The sequence below is a fragment of the Bombyx mandarina genome, chromosome 09 (genome assembly GCF_030267445.1).
Source record: "Bombyx mandarina strain Sakado chromosome 09, ASM3026744v2".
Lineage (NCBI taxonomy): Eukaryota > Metazoa > Arthropoda > Insecta > Lepidoptera > Bombycidae > Bombyx > Bombyx mandarina.
The window spans coordinates 7,898,093-7,918,306 of NC_143216.1; the positions used below are offsets into that span (position 1 = coordinate 7,898,093).

Below are 20,214 nucleotides of genomic sequence, written 5' to 3' on the forward strand. Positions count from 1 at the left end.
TTTAGAAAATAAAGAAATAAATGATTTTTATTAATAATTAATGTTATTTATTTATTTAGAAATACGAAATAACATCTAATATTAACATTTTATGACACGTAAAATTAAAAAAAGATAAATTCACGCAAGATTGAATTAAGTTCTGCTAGATCTCGATAATAATACAGTGTGCAGCGTTAATACGAACAAATAACAACAAATTTAGCCTGCGCAGAAAGCTTCAATACGTATATCTTTTGGTGTATTTATCGTATGACCGTATTTTAGGCAATAACCGTCTTCATAATTGATGACAGAAACCGCATTGACATAAAAAGTCTAGAACAGGCCTAGGCAAATGGCGGCCGTGCTGGAGTCGTGGTCCAGACGGCTGGCTGATCCTTCGGCTGGTCGTAGGACCGTCGAGGCGATTCGCCCGGTCCTTGTGGATTGGGTGAATCGTGACAGAGGACGCCTCACTTTCCGGCTTACGCAGGTGCTCACTGGGCATGGTTGTTTCGGTGAGTTCCTGCACCGGATCACAGCCGAGCCGACGGCAGAGTGCCACCATTGTGGTTGCGACTTGGACACGGCAGAGCATACGCTCGTCGCCTGCCCCGCATGGGAGGGGTGGCGCCGTGTCCTCGTCGCAAAAATAGGAACCGACTTGTCGTTGCCGAGTGTTGTGGCATCGATGCTCGGCGACGACGAGTCGTGGAAGGCGATGCTCGACTTCTGCGAGTGCACCATCTCGCAGAAGGAGGCGGCGGGGCGCGTGAGAGACGCACAATCCCGCCGCCGTCGAGCGGGGGCCAGGGAGGCGGATTTCGCCCAAGCCCTGGCCCTCTAAGTGTTTCGGGTCCCCCTCACATGTCGGTCTGGGGACCGGCGAGGGGGGCCTAAGAAGACGACGTGCAAGCTGCTCTGCACGCGTTTTACGCAAGAGCATCCGGGTGATGGAAGGCCGGCTATCCTCGACCCACGCTGGTTCTGGCCCAGCGGGGTATTCCGTAGGGTAACCCACTCTAACCGGCGCCATCTAGGCGGGCTTCGGACAGTCTGCCGACCGAGAGGGCTGGTGGTCGTGGCGCCGACGACCGCCAGTCCGGCGTCCCGAGGGGGAGGGTGATGGGAGAGATGTGCTCCGCACTAAACGCTTCACTTTCCCCCCTTTGCCTTGTCATGAGTTCTGTCTCATGCGAGGTTTGGACGTTGGTTGTTGAGCGACAGGAGGTTTTAGTCAGTTCGACTCTGACATACCCCGCCCAGTATCCCCAGAAAAGGGCGGAAGTCCGGCGATTTCCTCCTGACCAAAAAAAAAAAAAAGGCAAATGGCGGCCCGCGGGTCGAATCCGGTCCGCGGTAGAATTTTGTCTGGCCCGTGAAGCATTGATATTATTATTAAATACACAAATATTAGTTTTTATCTAACATAAATTGGTGCATAAAAAAAGGGTGCGTGTACTTATGTACGCGCGTAAGAAGTTATACTTTATTTTTATTAAATTTTTTTTTTTTTATTAAATATTAAATAATTAATAATAAATATTTAATTTAATAATATTTAGTATGAATTATATTAAATAATAATTTTGTCATTTATATTATTAAAAATGAATGCTAACAACACTTTTTTTTACGTGTGTACATGCGTGATACTTCACCTGCGGCTATATTCAGACTCGCCAAATTACGTCGGTCGTATTGTAATGAGCGATTTAGTGGGCAACTTCATTCTGTTAATTTTGTGTCACGGTGCGCGCGCGTCGTAAAATTTCACTCTCATCAATTTTTCATAACGCGCCTAAAGAAGTATAGCTTCAAAATTTTTAGATAAAATATTAATCAATACTTATACACATTATCAGGGCCGCTGGGAGCCAAAATTTTCTTCCGGACGCTCTTTTCAGCGCCTCCTATTCCAAAATATAATTGTCATAATTGAACAATTACAGTATGTATAATAGTCACACAATATAAAATTAGAAAAAAAAAACTGTTTGGCCCGAGGTCAAATTTTCATCTGCAATGTGGCCCGACTATCAAAATACTTGCCCACCCGTGGTCTAGAAGGCGTAAAGTTAACAAATAAATTCCAATTGAGAGTTCTGTTGTATACTATAAGTAAGAGACTATTCATGCTTATTCTAAGTAACAAAAACAAGTTAAGTTGTTTTCGCGACGAGAGAAAGGTTATGTTGGGGTCGTATGAACTTCGACAATTTGTATTTACCCACGAGACTGCAACTAAAACGAGCAGAAAATATTCCATGCTCAAATTCATAACTCCGTAAAATAAAGCGTATAACATTGTGTTGTATCCGCGCATCCATACCGGTACTTTTGCAGAAAGATAAATCGTTTCTGAAAAAAGTTTTATTTTCTCCCCGAAAAGACACCACAGTAACAGCTTACATTTATTTTGTGAAAGATTTAAGAAACGGCGCAGCTATATTGTACAGGCGGTATTGTTGAGTTTCCATTGTTCATTAAATGTGTTACAGAGAAATGGTATAAGCGGCAAATCTTCTCGTCTATATTAAACATTTCGTTGATCATTTATCATTTCTCAGAAATCTTTAATATTAAGTTTTTTTTATAATTGAAAATATATTCGTCCTAATACCTATAATAATAAATAATTAATGTAATATAACGTAAAATTTACTTTTGAATCTTTTGAGTCTTTCATGCTTAGGTTATAACTTTGTTCAATATTTCTAACCAAATTTTATTGCCACCGAAAACATGCTTGCGGTCCATCTGATTTTAAACGATCAACGTTGGTAATGAATTTCGTACGTTTATTCCGTGTATTATCCACATGTAAATTATATTACTTTTTTAAATTATAAGCGGGGTCATCAGTAGAGCCAAAAGGTATAACAAATTATTTGGATTCATAATCTTCTATTTTCTTCTATATATATAAAAATCAATTGCTGTTCGTTAGTCTCGCTAAAACTCGAGAACGGCTGGACCGATTTGGCTAATTTTGGTCTTGAATTATTTGTGGAAGTCCAGAGAAGGTTTAAAAGGTAGATAAATATGAAAATGCTCGGAATTAAATAAAAATAACAATTTTGTTTCCCCATGGTAGGTTCCCCGTCGGACGGATTCCTTTTGTTTGTTTTAAGTTGATTTTATACAAAAGTTTAGGTATTTTATTTATCGATTAAGACACTACGAAATCTGCCGGGACAGCTAGTAGTATATAATTTTGTAAGCTGAATTTACATTTCATCTTTATCGCTCACGAGAACCGTGCTACCGTCGAATACTCACACAATAATGGTCGTGCGTCGATGATGCAAGCTTACATGAGCGGGGTATGCTCGGCATCCATCAAGAGTATTAGCCGGGGAAGGCTCGGCTCGTTGCTCCAACCTTATGGGATTAGGAGACTGACAACGACCTTTGTGCTTCGTTCAATTATTCCGGTAAAACGGAGTGCCGACACGCGATGCTCACGCAACTGAATCAAAATATTTCCGTTTACATAATCCGTCGGTTTTGATAAAACCCTTAGTGGTGTATACCGCATCTTAAAGTTGTTTTGATTTATTTTGTCTTTGATTTAATTGAAAGGTTTGTATGTTTTTGTGGCACTTAAATTTTTTAGTAATAATAATTTCATTCCAGCATTAGAAACAAGGTTTACCTTCATCAAAAAATTCTTACCTGAGGCTGACGTAACGTTTTAATTGAGATACGATTGTTTTCACCAGACTTCAGCGACTGACATAATTATGTTCCAACCATCGCAGATAGAGCTTAAGCCCTTCTAGGGTGTGTTCAACAAATTAAGTTATAAGAAAACGCGGCAGAGGTAAAGTTTCAAAAGTGTTGTATCCCATTTCCTCCTACATTTATCGTATATATTTTCTCTTTAATTAACCCACAAGACTAAAGTCTTATGGATTAATTAGTCTTATGGATTAGGATTAAATTAATTATAAGAGAAATGTACAGATATCATTCATAGCCTGCTCATGTACCTAATAGAATAAAAAAATACTTCTCTGTCTATGAGTATTCATCACGTAAATTATAATTATTATAATTATAATTACAATTTTAATATATAATTGATTGATTGATTTAAACAGATTGATACATATTTATGATGTATGGAATAATATTTAAGACACGTGCTGGTACGTATGGTTACGTAAAATATCTGTAGATATGAAGGGAGTTTTTATAAAATAATTTAATTGATATAATAAAAACGAAAAAAATGGTTTTTTAATTAGTACTCGTCGAGATAAAACTAACGTATCGATCATTATCATTGAATTTATATGTGGCAACTCAAAGTTTCCGTTGAATTCACCTTCCAAAACAGATTAGTCTATTGTTATAATCTCATCAGAGGTGCACGGTCACAATAAGTGATAAGTAAATGTTGGTGATTTATAAAAAAAACAAAAACCTTTAAATTAAAAATAAATTAAAACGACATTCATGGGTTTATTACATTTATTTTACACGTAAATTCATTTTCATTAAACATTTCGCCATAAACTTTTTAGACTAATTTGACATAGTATTTTGAATACATCAAACACTTACTATTTAATTGAATTCGAAACTAGTAAATAGCCAAACATTGTTAAAATAAATGGTCGAATCCATATTGTCTCGGGCTTTCAAATATAATTGATTATTTGAACCCTTCACTATACATAGTTTAACAACACTATAATTATAGATATTGCTATGATAAATTTCCAATAATGTCTCCCCATAACATCTATTCATTACATTTTTTAATTGATTTAACATTTAGCTTTGGCTTAAATTAAACTAATTAAATGGTAATCCGTCGACAAAAGTTATCGTGTTCTATAAGATACATATATACTGAAAGTAGCTTATAACTATACAAATTTCAAAAATCGTTACAAATCGATGTGATCATGCTCTGATATTGGCAACGTATTTTATAAAGAATATAAATGTTAATTGATTTTTTATTACCTTATCGAATTTCACACAACTACAGAAATAGACAATAGAAGTTCTTATATTTGATATCGTCATGATAATTTTCATTCAAATTGTGCTTAAGTTTGAACAGTTTCCGACTTTTATAAACCAACTGTATGAAGCAAATAATTTTAATACTCGTACAGTTATTTGTCAGAATTTCAAAAATGGTAAATTGGATTTAAGCTAGTGTAAAGTTCGTTGCAGGTATTCTAAAATACACGGTATTCCGAGTTTTCGTAGTACTTATTATCATTTACGATCGCCAGGGTTAGTTTAATCAACAAAATATTCATAACTTCTTTGAGTTTTGCAGTAGTTTGGGGTCGTTACACGTGATTGCGTAGAATGAAACTAATTTTGAAATGCTGCCATAAGTATAAAAATTTGGAATAAATTATTAAAAATTGCCAACTCTTTTCAAACCTCGTTAAAGAAGAACACGTTATAGGGCTCGGGGAATACCGTAGGAGCTCATACCGGAGTTAATTAGTCCGTGGTCAAATTGATTTCTTAGAACGCACTTTCGATGGGTGCAGCGTCCAAGTTTGCGGATTTTTTTCTTTTTCCTACCTATGCTGATAGCCTTGAGATGCTATTTCAGCTTCTCCTTGACATGTAGGTGAGCTCACGGGGCTCAAACCGGAGTGTTGCTAAGACTGGCCCTAGCAAGAGCAATGCTTCGCAGAATCTACCACCGGATCGGAAACGCGACCCACTGAGAAGATCCGGCGAGCAACTCAGTGGGCTGTGTCTATGGGTAATTTACTCATCGAGCCCTTCGTCGCAAGTGACGGGTTCGGCGAGAACGGTGACCGGCCTGCTTCGGTGACAGGCGGTTTGATGGTAAAAAGGAAATGACAGAATCATATCAAACAATTACTGTGAGCACTCTCCATGGAACATACTGTACAAAGCACAGAGAGGGCCAACATCTTCCCGTTGACCCAGAGTTTTCATTAATTCATTTTTCATAATTAATTACAAAATTAAGTTTTCATTAGTTAATCACAAATAAATACTGCAAACGGTTAATGGTTTAACGTTACTAAAATTGATCGTATAATTATTTATTTTATCATTTAAAATTAATTAATTGGTCGCAGCAAGTAGCAGCATTCCGATTGACTTATTAGGTAGTTAAATAGTCCACTTATAATTTTTTTAAAGTTATGAGCCCAAGTTTATTGTCTAGGTAGGCAGGTATGCCTGTATTATGAGACATGAGACATGAGTGATCTACAGTTATCATAAAAACGTCTCTGCCCACCGTCTGACGGTCTGGTGAGTGTCCGAATAAGGAACCAAAATAAATAGGTCCGTACTATTTGCTAAATTTAATGTCCTGTCTTCAATTTCCATGCTTTTGTAAAGTCAACGAAAACTCGGTATTATCCATATCAGGTTTTGTGAATTTGTATGTTTTTTTTTTTTCTCAAAAAGTTCGATAGCATATTCAGTCGCATTCAAATAAAATCCTACGCTATAAAATTAAAAATAATAAAATATAACTTACAAAAATTATTTACATCGGCTTATTGTTTTTTTTTTTAAATAATTAATCACAAATGCACCTCTAATAAGCACATTCACTCCTATTTACAATACATTTAATAATATTGTTTATATGTAAATTTATAATATGTACCCAAATTGAAAACGCAGTACATTAGCATGCAGCGATTAAAATCATAAAACCTTCTTAGAACGACTCGGTTCACGGCTAACGCTGTATTGCTGTAATTGTTTCATAAGCTCGAGACGCTAATCTTTTTTTTATTAAACAACTCTTATATTTGACGATTATGGTATAGGAGTTTAGTATTTAACGTTTTTAAAATGGTACTTGAAGCCATCAAACGTATTTTACTTTATTAGCTAATATAAGATTAAGTATAAAAGTATTCCCGAACCTGGAATGTGATGAGGACAGTTTGTTTTTTTCAAACAGTTAAATAGTGAAATAAATAGTTTAAAATATGTTTGTGGTTTTAAAATATGTATCTTGGCTATTCAATTTAAAGAAGGCACAAAAGATGAGAAATTTAATAAAACATAAAATTTTGTTTTTGGATAAGAATTCGAATATAATTTAAGTATTCTATATTTGATTCAATACATGAAGTTTTAAAATTTTGTAGCCGTTTCGCCTCAAAATTCTTTGGCAGTGTTTTCATTCAATCCAATCTATTTGGATCACTACGTAAAAACAGCGCAATATTATATTACTTAAAATGCAAGTCACTTTTGTGATTTAAATTTAAACGAAGTCTATCTGATGATTCACGCAAACACAATCTGCTATCGAAAATTATGTTAGTGCATGAAATTACAAAAAACTCATTTTATTAAAAATCAGTAATAACAATCGCGAAACGTAATTGACTGTGAAAAGAATAATCGTTTAGTTCTCGAAAAGCTTAGCCAAAAAATACGAAGCTGACAAAACGGGAACGAGAAATGGTAGATTTAAACGTTCAGATGCGCCTGTGGCTCGGATGTCACTCTCCAAAACGAATGGCTCGTCGATGACATGAATAATACCATTAGTGCATTCGACATCTGGTCTGAAGACATGGATCCAGTGGCCGTTCCATTCGACGTAATAATCTAATTGAAAGAAAACAATAATATATGATAAATAATATGTAACGAGGAAGAAGAGGCACTACAGTAACACACGCTGGGGTTCTCTCCATCATTTATTCATTTTCTATTCTTTCTTTTTTTTTCACATAAAATCTCATTAAAATTTTGGGTTATAGATATCTTTTTTCCTGTGGGAAACGGGACGGGATATTTATCAAAGCCGACACAAGTTGAGGAAGAAACATCTCATAATATAATTAATATAATTTCAAAACAATCTGTTTTACGTATTAGTGTAGCGAGTAGGTAAGTACTCGCACACGACTAAGCGCAGTTCCACAACTTTTATTATTATTATTTTTATTGCGTAGATTGGTGGACGAGCTCACAGCCCATCTGGTGTTAAATGGTTACTGGAGCCCATAGACATCTAAGACGTAAATGCGCCACCCACCTTGAGATATAAGTTCTAAGGTCTCAGTATAGTTACAACGGCTGCCCTACCTTTCAAACCGAAACGCATTACTGCTTCACGGCAGAAATAGGCAGGGTGGTGGTACCTACCCGCGCGGACTCATAACAGGCCCTACCACCAGTAAAAAGTATTACCTTAAGTATGTATAATGTTACGTCATATCAGCGGACGTTTCTACCGGCCAATAATATTGTCAATTAGTTTTTGTATATTAGTGCGTGTTTTTATTATTTTCATTCAGTGTGCTTTGACCTGACCAATACAAGTAATAAAAACCTCGCCATTATTTATCTTCCGTGCACTGCTTCACACCAGATCTGTTTTGAATATATTATACAAAACAAAGAACTGCAAAAGTATTTTTATTTTATTGCTTAGGTGGGTGGACGAGCTCACAGCCCACCTGTTATTAAGTGGTTACTGGAGCCCATAGACATCTACGATGTAAATACGCCACCCACCTTGAGATATAAGTAAGGTCTCAGTATGGTTACATCGGCTGCCTCACCCTTCAAACCGAAACGCATTACTGTTTACGGCAGAAATAGACAGGGTGATGGTACGTACTCGTGTGCGGACTCACAAGAAGTCCTACCAACAGTAAAAAAGAAATTAAAAAAAAAAGGTGAAAGTGCTACCTATCTAGCTAAATTAGACACCATTAAACTGAAAGATAAAAGTTTATAATACGAAAGAATAATCAAAAGCTTACTTTTATCAGATTCCTTCACACGCAACCTGAGCGGATCGCGGGAGGTCGGTAAAACAAATGGATGCGTTTCATTCGCGAGCAGTTTTAAATCGGACACAGTGTAGGCACGTCCCGCCCTAATCACATGACGTTCTAATATTTGCTTGGTCTGAAAAAACAAAACACATCGTGATACAATTCATACAAAAAACAGAGAACAACAAATCCAATTACATGAAACATTATATAATTTTAACTGCTTAGCGCTTGATAAGAGGACGTCATAGTGTTATTCAATGACAGTAATCTATCTGGCTACTCAAAGCTCACATAGCTCCTTTATATTACATTTACAAATTGTAGGGTTTATTATTATGGAAGGGTAAAAAGGTACCATGATCGGGTCGCGTGGCGTGTCTTCGGAGAGGCATATGTCTTACAGTGGACTAAAATAGGCTGTTAAAGATTATGGACACGGATGCGTAACATACTGTCACCATACTGTCTAACTCTAACACGAAGCATTAGTATGTTCTGGTCTAAAGGATAAGACAACCATATTAAGTATAATCCTACAGAAACCAACCCAATATTCAAGGTAAATGGCAGCTTTCTTTTCTTAAAAATAACTTCATTTCTTCGGGTAATATTAATAGTCCGCTTTAAAATGAGCAATATAGTATAATATCTAATCATTATTATTACGTAAATTGGTGCTGTTAGTTATTTTTATTTAACGTATAAAAAATTAGGTAATATTTATATTGATAAAAACTACAATATATAAATGAGTCCTTTGGAAGTTTAGTAAGCAGTACTCACGAAATAACCGAAGTCTTCTCTGAAAAGGGCTTTATACGCAGAAGGGTGCCGAATTTGGAATTTCAACCAAGCGTGGTCCCGCGGTACGAAATATGTATAGCGGTGTTCCATATCGTTTAATTGATGATTGAACATTTGTCTCTTGCCGAGGTTGTAGGTGATACTAAAAGGTGTATAATACGATGTTAGTGGACCATTCACGTTAATTATATCGCAATGTTACCTTAATTTATCCGAGCTTACTTAAGCATGGGGTCGGCCTTTAGTTTTTCGAACACAGTAGTATAAGGTACTCCGAGAACTCGGTCAATAATGTGTACGAATCCGTTGGTTGCTGCGATATTTGGTTGGATCACTGTCGCATTAACACCACCACCTTCCACTGTCAGCGTTTGATTTTGTCCACGAGTCAAAATATTGAAGTATAGGTATTTGCGTGGAAGCGCCGTTGGAGCTTGATAGATCTAGATTAAAATTAATATCAAAATGTTTTACTAGCTGTTAGTATAAAAAAACTTCTGTCTACTAAACTATCACTGACATGCTACCATAGATTACGGAAATAAACATATTTAATCAAAATAAAACAATAACTTTACAATTCAAGTACAAATGTAAAACCTACAGATGGCATATTGCAGTCATGCAAATAACCGACTGAAATAAACAAATGGAATAAAAAGGAAACACATAAATATAACATCAACAAAGATAAATACACCACAGATAAAATTGTTTTAACATACAGTTCCGGGGAGCTGATTTCCAATAAGCAGCGGCGAAACCAGAGAATTAATTCCAGTGCAGGGCATTAATTTTAATATAAATTGCGTTTTATAATTCACTAATGGCGCTCAAAGTTATTTTTAAATAACATAACAACAGATTGTAAATATATTTATGTGTTAATTTACCTGATTCATGTTGTTGTGGATTATGGCGTCCATAGGAAGTCGCTCGCGTACTAGATGCAAATTTAATATTTCTTTTAGCTTCTGATGGTTTCTGGAAAATGTTTTTTTTTATTTGTATTTTCAAGCCTACTTAAGTTTTATGTGATTTATGATGTAAGAAGAAATTACCTAATAATATTTTGAACACTAAGTTCAGCCCATGCTTCGTTTGAAGGAGCGAACAGAGTAATATCTTTAGCCAAAGTGAGTTCGGTGTAAAATTGATTGTTGGGTCCCAAATCCATAAGCACTTCGTAGAATTTACATAGTGGACCATCCTCTTTTTCCTGTCAGAAATCATTTATGTACAATTTAATCACAAAATGTTTAATAAAATTATTCAACAAACATATTCTCTTCAACTCCATCGCCTATTATATTCAACTTAGCCCTGTAAACGTCTTGTTAATGATTAGATAATTATATTATTACACATTAATGTATTGCTGTTAAATTTGAATACAAATGTGCAATAGTATTAGGGGAATACGTACATACATGTAAATCGTTTATCGAGAGAGAAAACTCGTAAATGAGTTAGCTTAGTTTTTGTGCATGCAACTACTTTTCTTGTTTTTTGTTAAACATATTTTCAATATATTGAAAAACAATCTAAAAACAAATTGAAAAAAAAAAACAGATTTATTTCTGGTAGAACCACTTGTGAACTTGCACGGATGGCTACCGATAGTCTGCCCATTTCTGCCGTGAAGCGACATTGCCTTCCCTTTTGAAGGGCAGTGCGGCCATTACACTATACAACTAAGATTTATGACCTTATGTCTCAAAGTAAGTGGCGGTATTCAGGTTGTGATGCCTATGTTTTCCGGTAACCTTTAATATCAGTAAAGCCGTTAGTTTGTTACCCGTATAAGCATTAAAAAATATAAATATGCACTGGAGTGACTCACTACAATGAGAATAAAAATCATAATCGCATTGATGTAAGTTCGCGGACAGAAACGTTTTTATCTATTTTTTCTTTATTGCTTAGATGGTTGGATGAACTCACGGCACACCTTGTGTTAAGTGGTTAGCGAAGCCCATGGACATATACAACGTAAATGCCGCAACACATCTTGAGACATGAGTTTATGGTCTCAGTTTCTACAGTACAACAGCTGCCCTACCCACCCTTGAAACTGAAACGCTTTACTGCTTCACAGCAGAAATAGATAGCATGGTGGTATTTGCCCTGCACGGGTATTTATGCAAATCATATTTTAATTTACTTCTTTCAAATAAAAAAAAAACGGTAACAGGATACATATAATTTAAGATAAGATTATAAGCGCTTATTAAATTTGTCCGTAAATCAGACACAATAGAACTTTTCGACTAAGTATACATGCATAAGTATTACACTATAGTATTATTATTAATGTAAAATTCCCTAAATCTCTTGTACAATAGCTTTGTAAGGTCTATCGTGGAATATAGTTCTGTCGCTTGGAATCCCTAATATAATATTTATATTGAGCGACTGAAAAGAGAATAAAAAATGTTTTGAAACATCTACATCGCTGTCATCGCTTCAGCTGTCTGGAACCGACAACGTTTATCTCCCTGGCCATCGTATGCTTTTTTGAGGAATCAAAAGTTTTTAAATAAGATATTAAATAAAAATATTGATTTCAGCTATATTTTTTCCAAGCCTTCATTAATATGTTTCCGCCCGTTCTAAACAGACCTTCCAACTGTCTATGGCTCGAACGAAATATGCTTCCGACAGATTTGCCGTAGACCGTGTAGGGTCCACGATGCTAAGATCTCCAATGTTGACATCTTTTGTTTATCACTTGTAGCATATACAAATGCAATTTTGGAATATTTTTAAGTTGAGTTAGGTCCGGCGTGTATTATTAAGTTTTAAAATATATGCACAACCTACAATAGAGCTGAATGTATACGTGTATGTGTATATACATGCAGATATATATAAATGTTGTATTTGTGTGTGTTTTTCTATTGTGTTGCTTTTTTTTTAACTTTAATGTTTTAATTTCTTTTTTTTGTTGACTTTTTATTCATTATGATGTTGATGGTGGAACCATCTGTTTTTATTTAGCTATTTAAATATATATATTACATGTTTGTTTACTACTTTTAATTTCCCAATAAATAAATAAAATATGTTTATTATTATATATCTAAGGTTTCAAGTACATGCAGGATTCAGCATCAGGGCGGGCGAGTAGCAATACATAACGTGAAAGAGAAAGGGCAGATTTTGTTAAATGGACAATAAATAATTATTAGATACCATTAGGATGATTAATGTTGTTTAATGGTTCTAAAAATTCACACCTAGTATTACAATAACACATAACCTAAAATAAATTTATAATATAAAATGGGAATGTTGCAAACTATGTTTGTTTTAATAATATATGTTTGCGATGAAGCTAAAATACATTGTCAAAGTTACTCTCAACATATGTTTTAATGAAAATATACTCAGAAACGTGCTTAATTGACTTAGTAATTTAAACAAAAATACGCAAATTAATTGAAATAGAGATCGTGAAGTAAAGAGGACACTCACAAAGATGGATAATAAAATGGAAAAAATAAACAGCTCCATTTTACCTTCATTGCCTGGTTCCCGTAAAAATGAAGCGAAAATCAATGACACGGTTGAAAACATCTTAGTGAATTTTAGCGAAACATTTATTAATATTGGAAAACGGTTACGTGACTAATAAACTTATCAAGGAAGGTACTTTCAAATCAGGTTTACGGTTATTTAAAAAAATAATCATAATCGAACATTTTGCGGCCTTCCTTTATGTTGGTTTTAATTCAGTAACGGTCCATTTACATAGATATTATTTAAGACTCATAAGGCAGTACAAATAAGAGTTGTTTATGCTGAAGACATGCTGAATTTTTCACTGAATAAGTTCCATGTTATCTGTTTCATACCGAATCTTCCATAGAGAAAACTGTGCCACATAAACACCGTGTCACACAAACTATACTATCTCAAACAGAATCCAATATCAACTAGTCGACGCATGTTGCCACTTTGGATACAATAATGTTGGATACAACAATGTTGGATACAATATAAAACAATGATAATTACCTTCAAGAAGTTGATGATAGTCGTGTCTACGACCATCAGCGGCCTTTGGATTAGATGCACTACACCATTTTTCACCGGAATATTCGCTCGGACAATGTCGGCTAATACAACGCCGCGGCTATGCTTCGCGTCGCCAGCCACAGTATTCGATTTAACGTAAGCTAAACAGAAGATTGCAATATTAATTACGAGAAGCTACATTATTCAAAAAAAGCCCTTTTGTTACATATTTTAAAAGAAACCAGCTGTGAGATTCGATGCCAAGATATGGCTTTTAACGATTAACTTATAACTACATATATGCAATAAAATACATAGCTACGAAGTTTTTTTTATTTATTGCTTAGATGGGTGGACGAGCTCACAGCCCACCTGGTGTTGAGTGGTTACTGGAGCCCATAGACATCTACGACGTAAATACGCCACCCACCTTGAGATATCAGTTCTAAGGTCTCAAGTATAGTTACAGCGGCTGCCCCACCCTTCAAACCGAAACGCATTACTGCTTCACGGCAGAAATAGGCAGGCTGGTGGTACCTACCCGCGCGGACTCACAAGAGGTCCTACCACCAGTAATTACGCAAATTATAATTTTGCGGATTACAGTTGATACACTGATAAATTCCTTGTCTGAGTTTTGAGTACTATGTATATTTGTATATATTTAAATAAAAGTACATAAGTATGTAGGTATATCAGTTTCTTGTTCCCCACAGTATGAAGAACCCTAATTTGGAGAAGGAAAATCGTACGTGACTTATTAAAAGAAATTGAAAATATCAATAAACTTACTGATCTCCTCTTTGCCGTTCATGGTTGTACTGAACGACACAATGACCTTAACATTGTCTCCAAATGCCAAGGTTTCAAACTCTTTGGCGTCGGGGGTTGCGTGCGTGAATAGAACATGGTGAGGAATAACGTGACCGTCTATTACTTTCTCATCTATCAGGTCAGACCTAGCTGCAGGCTGAGGAATAAATTTTAAAATTGTCTTAAGACATTAAACAAAAAAAAATTAGGGCGAACATGCTAATACAATTATATTTTTATATAAAAGCACTTAAGGGAACCAACATCGAAATGGTTACAATATCGATAACATCATCTTCATGCCTTTTCTTATGACGTAAACGGATAACACGACTTTTTTATTTTTTATTTCATTGATGGGTGGGTGGTCGAGCTCATAGCCCACCTGGTTTTAAGTGGTTACCGGAGCCTATAGACATCTATAACGTAAATGCCGCCACCCACCTTGAGATATGAGTTCTAAGGTCTCAGTACCTATAGTTACAACGGCTACTCCACCCTTCAAGCTTCAGTATAGTTACATTGATGTGCAAAGCATACGTGTTGATTAAGGAAGTTTATACGAGTATTCCGTGAAAGAACAATCGAAACTGAAGACAGCTGACGGACTCCGTCCCATTTCACGAGACAGCTGGCTCCGCGGGGCATTTAATTTATTTTCCATTCCATTCCCTTTTAATTATGTTATGCTGTGCAAAAAATATGAAAAAAAAAAATGTATTTTTTTGCTACAGACTTCAACACATCAGCACTGCTGTCACTCGTCATTTATAGAAGAAAATTTGAATTTCCCTAGTGTATTAGTTGTTTCCGTGTTAAGAAATTTTTAGGTTAAACATTAATATGTAGCTTTCGAACCTCGAATCCTTCGTCAACTGGAATGAAGAATGTATGCCGGCCCTCCGCGTTAAATACTTTGCTTTTTTGTAGCTGGTTCACTTTTTGACGGAAAGACCTAAAAAATAAATTTTTACAGCGTTTTTATTTCGAACTAACTCTGCAGGAGAAGAACACAAACGATTTAAAGTTATTTCTTTTTACTATTCAAAACAGTTTTCCTATTTGTTTGTATTTTGAATTGCATAAATGGACGAGTAAATCTCATACTAGTACATATGGGCGCAAATGCTACTATTGCAAATAATTAACATGATATATAGTTTAGTTTATTCTATATTTTTATTTATTTATGATTAGCAAGATGAAACTGTTATTCTACTATATGTAATATTTAGCAGACACTGTTTTGATGTGAAAATGTTCAGAATATGTTTAATGTTTATATTATTGTTTAAAAACACAAATGACTGTAAAATAATCAAATATTAATAAAGCATAAATATTAATAGTAAATTATGTTATATAATTAACATTAATAATTTGATTAAGAATTGTAATTGTTATGCAAATCATGTTGTTGGCGCCATCTATTATTAGGCTGGATAATAATAATGTTAGTACAAATTAAAAGTAATTTATGTGATATAAGTTAAAGTCAGAGTCATTTAAAAATCAATAAAATATTTATTGTGAATATTAAGTCACATTTTATGAATTGTTTCATAGTAATTCCATTTGTTTGTATAAAAGAAGTTGTAGTTGCTATAACCATCAAAATTAAGACGTAGCGTTTGTAATAAATAAGTAATTTTAACGTTTTATAGAATTGTATTGTATTTTTATTATAATAGATCTTTATGCAGACGTGATACTTTGTAATAGTTTTCTTGTAGAGATTCACAATTAACGGACCACAGGAAGCGCTCGAGTACTTAGTATAAAAAAATAAGGCCTCTAATAAGTTACACCTTTAGCAATAATGTCAGTAAAGTGTGTCCCGGGATGCAATAGTAGACTATTGTTTTTTTTTTTTTTATTGCTATGAAGTGTGGACGAGCTCACAGCCCACCTGGTGTTAATTGGTTACTGGAGCCCATAGACATCTACAACGTAAATGCGTCACCCACCTTGAGATATAAGTTCTAAGGGTCTCAGTACTGTTACAACGGCTGCCCCACCCTTCAAACCATAACGCATTACTGCTTCACGGCAGAAATAGGCAGGGTGGTGGTACCTACCCGCGCGGACTCACAAGAGGTCCTACCACCGGCAATTACGCAAATTATAATTTTGCGGGTTTGATTTTTATTACGCGATGTTATTCCTTCACCGTGGAAGTCAATCGTGAACATTTGTTGAGTACGTATTTCATTAGAAAAATTGGTACCCGCCTGAGATTCGAACATCGGTGCATCGCTCAACACGAATGCACCGGACGTCTTATCGCTTAGGCCACGACGATTTTTCTTTATTAAATATTAAATTGATTTTATAATTTACTAGTAGTTGTCCTATGAGCTAAATGATAAACATTGCGTGATGAATTTCTAAGTAAGTTTAACTCGAGTTCGGTTTAATTGAAACACGCGATTCTGTATTCATTAATTAGAAGTTCCAAATATACTTAAAACCGAATTGCGATTTTGTTTTGCAGCTCATAGGCCTATTACAAAACATTCTTTGTACATGCTAATTGTACAGAATAGGCGTTTGATTAGAATACTTTTCCAATATGGACGAATAGGGATTGTAAATGATTAAAAAAAAAGAATAGAGATTGTCAAAAACTTTTTCGAACATTATCAGGAAATTTGAAATTTCCAATGAAATGATAAAAAATGTATATCTATAGATTATAAGAAGTAAAAAAATTATTAAACAAAAAATGCATTTGTCATTATAATTATTATCAATACGTAAACGCAACATGATTAAAGTATTGGTTGCAAGGAGTAGGGGTGTACACTGCTCAGGTTGTAGTTGTTGAGAAGTGAAAAGGAAATGATGACATCATCCCAAACAAATCCTATAAGCGCCCCTTATATCCCTCTCTTCTAAACTTTGATACGGTAGTTCTCCACTGTCTTTTTAAAATTTTGGAACAAATGATTTGCTTTGAAATCGAGAAAGTGTAGTCCACGTAGTGTAGGACGAAGTTGCGTTTGGACAGCTGTACATACATATAACTTTAATGGGAGTACTTTTTTTAACGCAAAAATTGTTAAATATTGATGAAAATTCACGTTCATGTGATCGTTTATAAATCAGAATAGAATATAGGTCATAGTATAGTATAATTAACAAACTTTAGGTAGCGCCGGAATAGTTTCCAAAAATGTTTTTTTAATAAATACCAATAGTAACAGCAGATCGAACCGGGTCTCCCTAGTGTCCTATAGTACTTTACTTTAATGAGAGAATGTGAACATTGCAATGGTGACTAATCAAAAACTGCTTAAGATTAGCGTAAAATTCAGAATCACGTTTTTATTTAACTAATGGCAGGTAGAGCTTATTGTGAGGCCATACGGGTAGGTACCATCAAAATGCTTATTTCTGCCGCGAAGTAGTCGAACTTTAGTGCGAGGTAAGTACTGAATCTATAATTTCTTCTGTTCATCTAGAGCAATAAAAACCAAGCGCTATCCTTGATATTCACGTCTATTTATTTATGTAAGTGAGTTTCTAAGTATGCCAACGCAACTGTTTTCCTTTGAATTTATTGACAAAGATAGGCTCGTAGCCAAGTAGCCAATTAAGATAATACATACGATAATAATTAATGGTTACAAAGCGAATAGACTAGGATAAAAAAATGCCGTATTATTTATCTTTAATGGATATACAATTAAGCCAGTAAAATCACATGTAAACATACTTTAGCGGAATCAAGATTATTAACATGAATTTATTGGGGTAGGAATAGACAGAATGGTTGTTGTTATCATACTAATGGATAAATGCTCACAATAAACCAGTGGAAAATCTCTAGTAAAAAAATAATGTAAAGTGTAATATTTGAAAAGTTGAAAAACATGGAAAAATACATTTTAAGCATTTTCGTATCGTTTCGGAAATTTCATGATAGAAAAAATTCCTGGCAAGTTGATGCGGAAAATAAAATCGCTGGGGTAATGTCTTGTGCCTTCAGGAAACTCGCTCGCTTTTTGGCCATATTGTTTCCAAGTGATTGAATTTTGTGATGATCTTAAAAGTTTTTCTTTTTTAAGTTTTTGTTATTTCCTCCTTATTTCCACCTTTTTTGATCGAAAAAAAAAAAAAACTTTATCTTGGTAGGCCTAAATTTAAATTTTACATTATATGCCTATTCAACTTGTAAATAAATGCATATTTCTTATTTTATTATTACTTACCTTAGGCGATGCTGTCCAATATTGAAGACATCAGAGTGTTCTAAAAACTGATATGCATTAGGGCTATATACCGGAGAGCTGACGGAGCCAGGACCATGAGGCTGAAGTGGTTGCAGAACTTGATCTATCACATGGAGTACCTAAAAAATATGTAATGATTGAAATGTAACTAAGCGCACGTTAAATTATATTTTGTGGATATTCGAAATTTGAAAGATACAATTATTAGTAAGAAATCAGCTTACTTGTCTTTTATTGTTTCGGTTAACCGATTGATATGATCTTGAAATAAACACTTTAGCGTTGTTTACATAGATGTCGTCGTGCATGGCATCGTGACGCCTAGTCACCCATAATGGAGGATTACCATCTAATTCCGAAGAAATAGCATAATCCAAGTTTGTCAGCGTGGTTGCCAGGTTTGCTGCAAGAAAAATATAGTTTTTGCACTTTTAAAACAACAAATATTAACAAAAAAATAACATCGTGCAGTAAAAATGAAACCCGCAAAATTATAATTTGCGTAATTACTGGTGGTAGGACCTGAGTCCGCACGGGTAGGTACCACCGCCCCGCCTATTTCTGCCGTGAAGCAGTAATGCGTTTCGGTTTGAAGGGTGGGGCAGCCGTTGTGACTATACTGAGACCTTAGAACTATATCTCAAGGTGTGTGGCGCATTTACGTTGTAGATGTCTATGGGCTCCAGTAACCACTCAACACCAGGTGGGCTGTGAGCTCGTCCACACATCTAAGCAATAAAAAAAAAAAAGAAAAAAACAATAACCTATAAATAATTGGCAAAATCAAAATATTTATGTACCGGTTTCTTGTTTATCAACTGTTACTATTTTCATTGTTTTGCTTAACCGCTATTGACGCGCTTCAGTGTTATCGATAAAAATGGTTATCGTCTTCTTTAATCTTAATAGTAAAACTAAAGAGAAAATGAAACTAAAAAAACATGTGGCACTCGGGAACTGCCGCGGTAAAGCTTTATTGCATAGCATTTTTTATCAACTTATGCAATTATAATTAGACAATGATAATTTAATATTAAAACAATAATAAAACAAGACCACGCTATATTAAACATTAATAAAAGCAAAACCTTAACTGTCCCCTTCACACTCATAAGCTAGACCGCGCGAGAGAGAGATGGATTTTATTTACAAACACTACACAAGCGCAACGTATGAATGTGTTGAACGCGAGCTACATGGTAGGCGGAGTGAGGGGTGTAAGGTTTTTTTCGTTACGGAATTTCATGATTCCGCTCTGAAGCCGCGCTCAAGGCCCGCGATAAAATCTATGCAATAGGTTAAAAAAAAAAATTTTTTTTAAGTTTTTGGTTGTGATAGAATTCGATGGTTGGACGATTCGCACTATTTCTAATCGCCTTGTACTTTAATAGTTTTTGAAAACCGTTATTACGTTAGATACGTTATATACGTTATTACTTTTTTATTTTTTATTTATAATTCCTGTTCTGGCTAGAAAACAGGTAAACAATTACAAAATAAATTTAATTGTAAAACTTTAAGGGTTTTACGAGATGAATTTGTATGTACAAATCGTAACTCGAACTATACCAAAATTA

At 34.9% G+C, this 20,214-nt stretch overlaps 1 protein-coding gene across 2 annotated transcripts in view; it reads right to left on the reverse strand.

Moving 5' to 3' along the window:
• Positions 1-4,447: 4,447 nt before the first annotated feature.
• Positions 4,448-20,214, reverse strand: part of Fas1 (fasciclin 1 Fas1 domain-containing) — a 69,793-nt gene continuing 54,026 nt past the window's right edge. The window contains exons 3-14 of one of the 2 annotated variants that reach the window (XM_028175155.2): positions 18,862-19,040; positions 18,617-18,756; positions 15,261-15,357; positions 14,382-14,559; positions 13,590-13,750; positions 10,631-10,788; positions 10,463-10,553; positions 10,295-10,306; positions 9,792-10,012; positions 9,549-9,711; positions 8,748-8,895; positions 4,448-7,581 (exon numbers count right to left, since the gene is read on the reverse strand). In XM_028175155.2, coding sequence (XP_028030956.2) covers positions 7,376-7,581; positions 8,748-8,895; positions 9,549-9,711; positions 9,792-10,012; positions 10,295-10,306; positions 10,463-10,553; positions 10,631-10,788; positions 13,590-13,750; positions 14,382-14,559; positions 15,261-15,357; positions 18,617-18,756; positions 18,862-19,040 — 1,754 coding nt within the window. In that variant the 3' untranslated portion in view covers positions 4,448-7,375. The remainder of the gene's footprint in view (positions 7,582-8,747; positions 8,896-9,548; positions 9,712-9,791; positions 10,013-10,294; positions 10,307-10,462; positions 10,554-10,630; positions 10,789-13,589; positions 13,751-14,381; positions 14,560-15,260; positions 15,358-18,616; positions 18,757-18,861; positions 19,041-20,214) is intronic. The other variant, XM_028175157.2, reaches the window with a different exon arrangement.